Here is an 11742-nt window from a genome sequence, read left to right as displayed (position 1 = left end):
TTTTGAATATCTCAAAGAGGCTTTTAACTTGCCATGATTATGGAAGTTTTGGAAAGAGGATGTCGAGAGTGGCATTATTTTTAAAAGGGGAATTTACCTTGAGAAAAAGTGGCTTATGAGCCGAAATGATTTGAGAAATGAGATCTTTAAAGCAAATTCTGAAAAGAGTTGAAACTTGATTTCGAAGTGAAATGAATTGAGAAAATGATTTATGGCTTAAATGCCGGTTTCATGAACTTGATGATTTTGAATGTGGAAGTGCTGTTTTGTTGTGAGCCGAAATGGCTGTGTATGATTATACATATTGAATGGTTCTGGATTGAACTGTGAGCCGGAATGGCCTTGAATGATATGAATATTGGCTGGTTCTGGATTGAACCGTGAGCCGAATGGCTGAGATGGATGTTGATCCATGATTGAGAATGAAAGCATTTATGCTGAGATATTGATAAGTTGTGATGTTGCACTTCCACTATTGGAGATGAGGGTTTCCCTGGGTAGTAGCAATGGCTAGCCACCTGTTTGTTTGTGCTTGAACTTCCTATCTGTGTTTGCATCTGGGACTCTGTTGGATTGTGGTGATTGGTTGTTGGTTGGATTGTTTGGGCCTAGGGCCGTGGTTGAATTGAGATGGATCGATGGTTGGTTTCGCTATTGTGGTTATGGCTTGGAAATATATGAAAGGCTATTGTATTTCAGCATAGATAAACCGTTTTGAAAGGCTTTTGAGTTTTTGAGAATTGAATGATTTCTCTTTCAGAAAAGATTTCCGACTTTACTTTTAATGTAAACCGTTGTTTTTGAAAAGAGGTATAAGACGGTTATTAATCACTGGTATGGTTTATCTTCACGTATCCTATTACAGTAATTCCTAAAAACCCTCTACTGAGAACCCTTTCGAGGATGATGTTCTCACCCCCTACATTTTTCCCCTTTCAGGATATGGGCGCAGAAGTCACGAAGAGTTTATTTAGTTGTGGTTGAAATGCTCTGTATTGCTTTAGACTATTATTTGTACCCTCGCCTTTATCTTGAGATATTCTGTAAGAGGGATAGGAATTGTATTGTCTAATGCTTGTAATATTATTTATACATATATGTGTATATATATATGGATGTACTCTTTATGAGCTTTTGTAAGTTGTATGGTATTTGTGGATGTACGTTATCGAACGAAAGTATTTTTGGGAACGGTATTGCGGTTTAAAGTTTTAAACAGGCTCATATTCTAGTATTAAATAATATAAGTGTCGTCGTAATGTCCGAGCTATCAGAGTCGCGCAGCCGGAAGCGTGAGCTTTGGTAGTTAGGGTGTTACAATACCAACCACCTCACCAAAGGCAAGCCCAAGCACCTCAACACAATCAACCACAAGCCCCCCAAATTACCTACCCTCATTCTTCCTCCAATGATGAGATGACGCTCTCTTATGAAAGGACAAAAAGAGCTTCAAGCCACAGTTACCTCTAGCATCACCGGTCTTACCTCTACCATCCAAGCTCTTCTATCCCGTATGGACCCACCCTCTACCTCCAATAATCAACCTTCAAGCTCTAGTGCACTTCCCTTTCAACTTTTACCTAACCCCAAGGGTGGAATTAATGCCATTACTTTGAGGTCCGGCACTACATTGCAAGAGAGGAGTTCCGAGGAGCCAAGCTCAAAAGAAGATATTCAAAATGAAGATGTTGTTGAGGTAGAAGATGTTGAAGAAGAGGATGAGGTACAAGATGCGGTTGAAGAAGAAGTTGCTCAACTAAGGAATGGAGTATCTAAGGAAGACGATGTTGTGAAAGAGGCCATTCCCATCCCTTTTCCACACCTTGCTAGGAGGACTAAAAAGCAAGTGGAGCTAGATCCCAAAATGGTGGAGATCTTCAAAAAGGTTGAGGTAACTATTCTGCTTTTTGATGCTATTCACCAGGTTCCTAAGTATGCTAAGTTTCTAAAGGATTTGTGCATGAATAAGGAAAAGATCCATGATTTTGGAAACTATTCCTTTGAGTAGCTCAATTTCTGCTCTTATGGGTGCTATACTGGAGAAATGTGGTGATCCCGGTCTGTGTATGGTTACTTGTACTATAGGGGGTGTACAGTTTGTTGACTGCATGTGTGATTTAGGTGCATGTGTTAGTATTATGCCATTGTCTGTATATGATACTCTGAGGCTTCCATCCTTGAAAAGGTCGGTAGCATGTTTTGTTTTGGCAGATAAGAGCATAATTTCAGTGTTTGACATTGCGAAAGATGTCTTGGTGAGCATTAAGGGGTTAACTTTTCCTATTGACTTCTACATTCTAGGGATGCCCCCAAATGACTCAGGAAGACCTTTATCCATCTTGCTTGGAAGACCATTTTTGAAGACTTCGCGGTTTAAATTGGATGCCTTCTCAGGTACATATTCGTTTGAGATTGATGGAAGGGCAGTGAGCTTCAACCTTGATGAAGCTATGAAGCACCCATCGGAAGACCACTTTATCTTCTAGTGTGACATTATTGATGAGACTGTGGCTGAAGTTCACCAAGAAGCAGTTAATGAGAAGAACATGGTTCAAGGTGCAAGTGTGGGGAAGCCTCTGAATATACTGAAGACACCTTGCCACCTCCAGTGGTTCCAGATGATCAAGTGCCAAGCCATGAGCTGAAAATGGAGTTGAAGCCTCTTCCACCTCACCTAAAGTATGCTTATCTTGAAGATAATCAACAACTTCCAGTTATCATTGCAAAGGAACTTACTTCCTAACAAGAGGAGCGTCTGCTTAGTGTGCTGAGAAGAAATAAGGAAGCTATTGTGTGAAGTTTGGCGGACATAGTAGGTATAAGCTCTCAAGTCAGTGAGCACCGCATTTTTCTAGAGGAGGGAGCGAGGCCTATCTGTCAACCTCAAAGGCGGTTGTCATCTATCCAATCTCGGATAGTGAATGGGTTAGCCTAGTACAGGTGGTTCCGAAGAAGTTTGGCGTCACAACAGTGAAGAATGAGAATGGAAAACTCATGGTTACAAGGGTGCAAAATTTCTGGAGGGTGTGCATTGACTACAGGTGCTTGAACCTGGCCACTCGCAAGGATCACTACCCATTACCTTCTCATCGATCAAATGCTTGATCGCCTGTTAGGTAAATTGCACTATTATTTTCTAGATGGTCATACTGGTTATTTTCAAATCCATATTGCTCCAGAAGATCAGGAAAAAACTACTTTTATATGCCTGATACAAAAATTGTTGTCGGTCTAGATTTTCTTCTTAAAGAAAGAAATTACTTCGTTGTAAGCATAGCTCCAAACCAACAAACAACTCTCACATCAAATTAAAATATGGTTTTGTCACAAGTAGAAACCCCAATGAAAATTAATCGAAGTATTTAGACTCCGGGTCATCTCACAAGGAATTGCAATGAAGTGCTCAATTATTGGCTATGATGAACAAGGGGGTTTGATTTTATATTTTTGCAAGAAAATAAATGGCAAGGAAAATTAAATGGCAAGAAAGTAAAATGATAAGAACTACTAAAATAAAGGAAAAGTACTCTTGGCTAGACATAGGTAATTGAAATCACCATCCTTGTCTACAAATCAAATATTGATAATTATGAGGAACCAAGCTTATTAAGTCTACTTCCAAAAGCCTTAAGTACGTAATATCTACTCCTAGACTTGAAGTACGTCAAATGGCTTTGATTACATCAACTCATAAGTCCCAACATATCTACTAATTAGATTAGTAGTGGGTTAGTATCAATGGGTATCAAATTGATCACCAAGGGTTCTCAAATCACCAAATCATTGAGACCCAATGACTCAAGGTCACCGGATTCCCTTAGCCTAGGCCAAGAGTGAAGAAAACTACTCAAAAACTAGTGAAAGCATTTTAAAAAACACCTAGAGTGCAAGAAAAGTAAACATCATCAAATGCAAGAATTAGCAAAACCTATAACTATCACAAGCAAGAAATCAACAATAACAATGAAGATAAACATAGAAGAGCATAGAAACATAAAACTGCATTAAAGAAAAATAAGATCCAACAATTGTTCATAAACATAAAAGAGAGCATAAAAGGGAAATTAACATCATAAACTAAGAGAATGAAAGTGTAGAAGCAAGAAATCATAAAGAAAACAAGATGAAAAGATGAGATTGAACCTAGATCTAGGAGAAATTAACCTAACCTAATTCTAGAGAGAAGAGGGAGCTTCTCTCTCTAGAAACTAACCTACATGATGCTCTTGCTACAAATAATTGCTCCCCCTTTCCCAAGCTTGAATTTTGCATGAAATAGCATTAGAAATGAGTTGTATTGGGCCCAAAGTGTTTCAGAAATCGCTGGCCACGATTTCACTTTAGTGGGCCACGAGCAGCATCAGCGTGCACGCATACATGGCACGTGCGCGCCCCTAAACACGAAGCAAAATATGACAAATTTTATATCATTTCAAAGCTCCGGATGTTAGCTTTCTAACGCAACTAGAACCGCCTCATTTGGACCTCTGTAGCTCAAGTTATGGTCGATTGAGTGCGAAAAGGTCAGGCTTGACAACTTTACGGTTCCTTCATTTCTTCATGAGTTCTCCCACTTTGCATGCTTTTCTCCTCACTTCTTCCATTCAATACTTGCCTTATGAACCTAAAATCACTCAACAAACATATCAAGGCATCGAATGAAATTAAAGTGAATTGAATTTAGCTATTTTAAGGCCTAAAAAACATGTTTTCACATTTAAGCACAAATCAAGGGAGAATTGCTAAACAATAATTTCATTGAATAAATGTGGGAAAAGGTGATAAAATCTCCCAAATTAAGCACAAGATAGACTACGAAATTGGGGTTTATCAATGCCCCTTTGGAACGTATGCGTATAAAAGAATGCCTTTTGGTTTATGTAATGCACCGGCTACGTTTCAAAGGTGCATGCTGAGTATCTTCTCAGATCTTCTCGAGCATTGTATGGAAGTATTTATGGATGACTTTACTGTCTATGGTGATTCCTTTGACCTTTCTTTGGATAGTCTTGCTAGAGTATTAGAAAGATGTACTAGTTTAAACCTTGTGCTTAATTTTGAAAAATGTCATTTTATGGTAAAGCAAGGTATTGTTCTAGGCCATGTTGTTTCTAATAATGGTATATCTGTTGATCCTGCAAAGGTAGATGTTACTTCTGGTTTACCTTACCCCTCCTCTGTGAGGGAAGTCCGTTCTTTTCTTGGTCATGCAGGTTTCTACCGGCATTTTATCAAGGACTTCAGTAAGGTTGCACTGCCCCTGTGCCGTCTACTGCAGAATGACGTAGAGTTTGACTTGAATGAAGACTGCATGGAAGCATTTGACAAGCTGAAGATTGCCTTGACCCAAGCTCGTATTGTGAGAGGGCCTGACTGGAGTAGGTCGTTCGAGATCATGTGCGACGCATCAAACTATGCGGTAGGAGCGGCGTTGGCTCAGCGCGAAGGTAAGGACCCTTATATTATTGCTTATGCTTCTAAGACTTTAGATGGTGCCCAGTCTAATTATACTACCACTGAAAAAAAACTTTAGCTATTATTTTTGCTTTGGATAAATTCCAAGCTTATTTACTTAGAACCAAAGTGGTAGTATATTCAGACCATACGGCTTTGAAATATTTGTTAGCTAAGAAAAAGTCTAAACCAAGGTTAATCCGTTGGATATTGTTATTGCAAGAGTTTGACTTAGAAATCAAAGATAGGAGTGGTTCCCAGAATTTGGTGGCGGACCACTTGAGTCGCCTAAAACATAATAAAAATGACTCTACTCCTATCAATGATGCTTTTCCACTTGATAGCTTGCAAGCAATATCTGAGGTGGTTCCTTGGTATGCACCCATAGCTAATTATTTGGTTAGTCGTACCTTTCCTCCTAATTTTTCTAAGCATCAAAAGGACAAGCTTAAAACCAAGTCCAAGTATTACATATGGGATGACCCATATTTATGGAGTTGTGGTGCTGACCAAATAATTAGAAGGTGTATGCCACAATCCGAAATCTAGTCAATTTTAGAGGCCTGCCACTCTTCTGAGAGTGGTGGACATTTTGGTCCTCAAAGAACTACTAGAAAAATTTTAGACTGCGGATTTTGGTGGCCCACACTTTTTAAGGATGCTAATATTTTCTGTGACTCTTGCCACCAATGCCAAAGGTTTGGAAATGTATCCAAGAGGGATGAGATGCCCCAACAACTAATGTTGTTTTGTGAAATTTTTTATGTTTTGGGTATTGACTTCATGGGTCCATTTCCAAACTCGAATGGTTTCTTATACATTTTGTTAGCTGTTGACTATGTTTCTAAATGGGTGGAAGCAATTCTTACCCGTACTGATGATGCTAACGTTGTTGTTTCTTTTGTTATGAATAATATTATTTGTCGCTTTGGATCACCACGACCAATCGTGAGTGATCAAGGCTCTCATTTTTGTAACAGAAGAATGACAGGTTTGCTGAAGAAACATGGCATCATTTACAAGGTGGCGACGGCTTACCATCCCCAAACCAATGGGCAAGCTGAGGTATCTAATAGAGAGATCAAGCGCATAATGGAGAAGATTGTCAAACCTCATAGAAGAGACTGGAGCTTTAGACTTGGAGATGCGCTATGGGCTTATCGGATTGCATATAAAACACCCATCGGCATGAGTTCGTTCCATCTAGTCTATGAAAAGGCTTGCCACTTTCCGGTAGAGGTGGAACACAAAGCTTACTGGGCTGTAAAGGAATACAACTCAGGATTTGGAGGAGCCGGGATTGAAAGAAAATTACAACTGGAGGAATTAGAGTGCCTTCGACTAGAAGCGTATGAAAACTCAAGGCTCAACAAAGAAAAGGTGAAGGTGGTCCATGACAAGAACATCAAGAGAAGAGAGCTTAGAGCTGGGGATCAAGTCTTTCTCTACAACTCAAGGTTGAGGTTAATGCCAGGCAAGCTGAGGTCAAGGTGGGATGGACCTTACGTGGTGGAGAAGGTGGAACCATACGGAGTTGTCCACCTAAGTCACCCCTCAAGCCCCACATTCTTCAAAGTCAATGGCCACCATTTGAAGCTGTATCATGGTGTGAAGCTGAAGAACAACAAGGACCTGGAGATCTTCCTCTTGAAGGATCCAGCAAGGGAAGAGGACTGAGCTTATGGACTGTCCAACTTAAGGACGTTAAAGAAAAGTGCTAGGTGAGAGGCAACCCACCATGGTATGATCTTCCTTTTTATAATTCTATTTTATTTATGTGCTTCTATTTATTTCGTTCTTTGTCTTTGATTAATTTTTACTTAAGCATATTTCCATTTTATTCAGAAAAAAAGTGCATCTGACACGTAAGCGTCAATGACGCGCACGCGTCATGTGGAAGTTCGCTCTCTAATATTCTGAACAGAGAGTTACGCTGGAACTGTGCAGGTGGGGTGCCTGGCGCACAAACCACCCCATGCGTACGTGTAGTCTACGCGTATGCGTCATTAGCAATTTTGTGGTTCCACGCGTGTACGTCGGCGACGTGTACGTGTGGAATGAGAATCGGCGTAATTTGGTACATTGAACAGAGAGTTGTGTGGGTATGATGCTGGAATCGTGCGTCTGGCATGACGAGTGGTCACGCGTACGCGTGACCGACGCTTACGCGTTGCTTGGATTTCTGCTTACCCATGCGTACACGCGGGCGACGTGCACGCGTCATAAGCGCCGCATCACTTAACTCAGCGCGCGACCTAGACCTCTTTTCTTTCATTCTTCTCTTTTTTCTCTAATCTTAATTCTCATTCTTTCTTCTTCATTCTTCCTTTTTCTTCCTTCTTACTTCCCTCTTCTCCTCTTTTTTCACCACCACCGGCGGACTACCTCCGGCAACCACCTCCGGCAACCACAATTTCCTTTCCTTTTCCTCTTCTCTTCCTACTCATCTTCTCTCATTCTTACTCCCATTTATCTCCCTATTTTCATCTTTTTTTAGGTTTCTTTTCTTCCTCTCTTCTACTCTTTCATTCTTCTTTTATTTCTTGCACTTGACTATTTTATTTATTTTTAATTGCATATTAGCTTTGTTAATTATAATTTCTTTTTTATTCTTTTCTCTTTCATTTTTATGTTGGTGTTGGAATTTTATTTGGGTGATTATGTTGCTATTCCATAGCTTGTTTGTGTTGTGAGGTGTGTTTTGACAATTGACATCTTATTTTGGGTCTCATATACACTTGGATTAATTACCTTACTTCCTATTTTTACTTTGTACACCAAGTATTTGTGAAAAAGCTCTCATGCTATTTGGATTTATTTTCTAAATTATTCTTGCTCCTCAATGCCTCTTTTTCACAACCCTTGCAATCCATGTGTATTGAGTTTAGTATTCATTAATTGTCATTCTAAAGTTCTCATTATTTTATTGTAAGTGATTATCATTGTTGATATTGATGCTTGAGCTATTCTTCTCATGCTTGTTACTTGCATGCTTTTATCCCTCTTGCATCTAGTTGTTATGATATGCCTTCATGATTTTACTTGATGTCTTACTTGCATGTTGTAGCTATCATCTATTTAAGATACTATCTTTTTATTTGGAATTTATTATCACTTGGACTTTATTCCTTCCAGTTTTTACCTATCTATATTTGACATTCCTTCTCTTTCTTCCTTCTTCAAGATGGCCACCAAGAGAGGAAAAGAGAAGGCTTCTGATAAGACATCGGCAAAGATGGGAACTAAAAGAGCACCGGCTAAGGTGCAACTATCCACAAGGGTTAAGCCACATTCTAAGCGGGTGAAGAGGACCATCCGGGTTGATGAAGCGGAGAAGGCATTTCCTGCACGGGACTCCGCACGGTTCACTAACTGTTATTGTGAGCGGATGTTCCCCGTCTTAGCAGAGAAAAACTACCATAATGAGCACCTCCTCATTCTTCCAGTGTACTTCATCGACTTTGTGGTGTCCCGCATTGAAAGCCGACAGTGGGGATTCTTAAGGAGGCAGCCGTGAGAGGCTAATCTCTCTTGGGTAGTTGAATTCTACTCCAACTATCACTTACCTACCCTGCAATCTGTCTATGTTCGCCAAAAGTAAGTCCCTGTCTCTGAAGGTGCCATTCAGAGAGTACTTGATCTCTTACCTAGCCCGGAGGGGTTGGATGCCTATCAAGAGGCCCAGCTTGAGCGCCAGACATACCAATTTGACTGGGATAGCGTCCTTAGAGTCATCACCCAACCTGACACCAATTGGATATATGGGCAACACCAGACTCGCCCCAAGAGTATCTCTGTCCAAGCACTCACCTTGGAGGCTCACGTGTTGGCACAGATCATGTCCCACTACATCTTTCTGAGCACTCATGAGTCCACTTTCACTGCTGACATGACCGTTCTCATTTGGTGCATTCTAACAGAGCAACCTCTCAACTTGCCACGACTCATCCAACAGGCTATGGAACGAGTGCAGATCACGGGCAACCTGCCTTTTCTCGCATTGGTTACAGATTTGGTATCTGCAGTGGGAGTCTCCCATCGGGCTGGGGATACGAAGGCCATGATTCCTAGGGATGATGAATTTGTCCCAAATGGGAAGTATATCAGACCTTCAGCACCTTCCGTGAGCCAGAATGAAGGCCCGTCCTTTGACGCCCTTCATCTTTTGCTCTAAAACCACCCACCAATCATTTGCTACTTGAGATCCTTGAGAGGTTAGACCGGCAAGGCCGACGGATTGAGCAAATCGAGCGTCGCAACAAGCGCCGATACAACTACTTGAAGGAGCTCGCTGTTAGTACTCACCTACCTCCGGAAGAGACCGATACCCCAGACTCCACTTCACATGACAGCATGGAGAGCCATGACGAGCCGGACAGTGGAAGTGATGCTCCCAACCCCACTTTGCTCATCACTGATGGCACGGAGGACCGTGCCAAGCCTTAAGTGTGGGAATGTCGGTAACTGACTTCCAAAGGTAACAACTCTCTCTCAACACCAATATTTTATTTTTTTTCTTTTGTTAGATAGGATAACTTGCATGAGTAGTAGTTGCTTGCATTTATGTACTACTTGGTTGAAGTGATAAATTCCTTTTCAAGACACTATTTTATAGCATTTCACTAATTTGAATTAAATTTTTTGTTAAACTTGTTTGAAGATTTTTAATTTGGAACATGGTTTTAGAGCTCGAACATACAAAATCAGTGAGACTTTGAACCTATTTGGTTGGTTACATTTTATCAACCAATGCTTTATTGGTGTTTGTTGTTCTCTCTAAAATTGTGATCTATATCTTGCTTGATTCTATATTTCCATGGTTTGATGTATGCATACACTTATGTGATTGAGGCCTTGTTTCACTTAGCTCACATATCCGTATGGCCTTACCCTATCATTACCCTTTGCAACCCCATGTTGAGCCTATTTTACCCCATTTATTCTTTATATTAGCACATCACTAACTCTAAGCGGAAAATAATATATGTCCCTAATTTGAATCCTTGATTAGCTTAGACTAGTGAGGTATACATGAATTAAGTGTGGAGAAATTGAATTGGGGAATACATGTTTGGGAAATTGGGTATTTTATATTCTTATGTGAAAATGTGAATATAGTTGGGCACTTGTTCATGTATCTAACACTTTAACCATGTGCACTACCTCCTTTATGCATATCAAAAAAAAAAAAAAAAAGAGAAAAAAAAAGAAGAAAAATAAATGAAAAAAAAAGAGGAAGCAATAAAAAGAGGACAAAATGTTCCAAGTAAAATAATTAAATTAATGCATATGATTTGTATTCAAAAGACATTAAGGTGCATGAATTTGTGACAAAAATAATCAACGGGTAGTAGGTTTTGCATTGTAATGACTTGGAATGTCTTAGGTTAGGTGAGAAGTTTAGGTTAGTCAAGGATTCGGATTTTAGTTCACTTAACCAAATACATTCCTACCCTTACCCTAGCCCCATTACAACCCTTGAAAAGGCCTTTTGATATGTGTATTTGTGCATTAAATTGTGTTGATTGGTAGAAGAAAAGCAAGCCTTAGAAAGCAAGATTAGTAGAGAACCGAGAGAATCGATCCTTAAATACTCGAGTGATTATAGTGTATACACTTCCAGTGAGGGTTCGGTGCTCAAGTCTTTGTTTCCGGCTTTCATGAGCTTTCTTCTTGCAAGCTTACTTGTTCTTTATTTTGAGATTTAAATTAGTGGAATTTACTTATGGTTGTTCATGGAGAATTTGTTTACTTTAAACCAAGTAGGTAGAAGCATTTTAGCATGTAGTTGCATTCACATAGATAGGTTGCATTGCATGAGTCTCACCTTTTTCCCATTCATTTTTTTGTCTCCTTAAGCTTAGCATGAGGACATGCTAATGTTTAAGTGTGGGGAGATTTGATACACCACTATTTTATGATATTTTGGACTGAATTAAGTGGGTTTTGTCAACTTCTCTCACACCTATTCATGTAAACTGCAAGTTTTTTATTTCCTTCCTAATTTTGTGCTAAGATTGAAAATATGCTTCCTAAGACTTAAAATTGTTGATTTTTAATTCTCCTTTATTACTATTCGATGTCGTGATGTGTTTGTGAAGTGTTTTCAGGTTTACAGGGCATGAATGGCTCAAAGGATGAAGATGAAGCATGTTAAAGTGGAAAGAACAGAAGAAACTAAGGAGTTGAGAAGCGAGGAGCGACGCGTACGTATGGCTGACGTGTGCCCATGATTTGGAGCATCTTACAGCGACGCGTATGCGTGACTGACGCATATGCGTGACCAGC

At 39.9% G+C, this 11742-nt stretch overlaps 1 protein-coding gene across 1 annotated transcript; it reads left to right on the top strand.

Annotated features, from left to right (window-relative positions):
* On the top strand, positions 6439-8536 carry LOC107611440. The gene is made up of 2 exons (XM_016313364.1): positions 6439-6834; positions 8522-8536. Exons 1-2 carry the CDS (start codon positions 6439-6441, stop codon positions 8534-8536), a joined length of 411 nt encoding a protein of 136 aa, XP_016168850.1.

This window comes from Arachis ipaensis, chromosome B08 (assembly GCF_000816755.2).
Source record: "Arachis ipaensis cultivar K30076 chromosome B08, Araip1.1, whole genome shotgun sequence".
Classification (NCBI taxonomy): Eukaryota; Viridiplantae; Streptophyta; class Magnoliopsida; order Fabales; family Fabaceae; genus Arachis; species Arachis ipaensis.
Note: the sequence above shows the minus strand (reverse complement) of the source record. Positions and strands in the feature narration are given on the sequence as shown.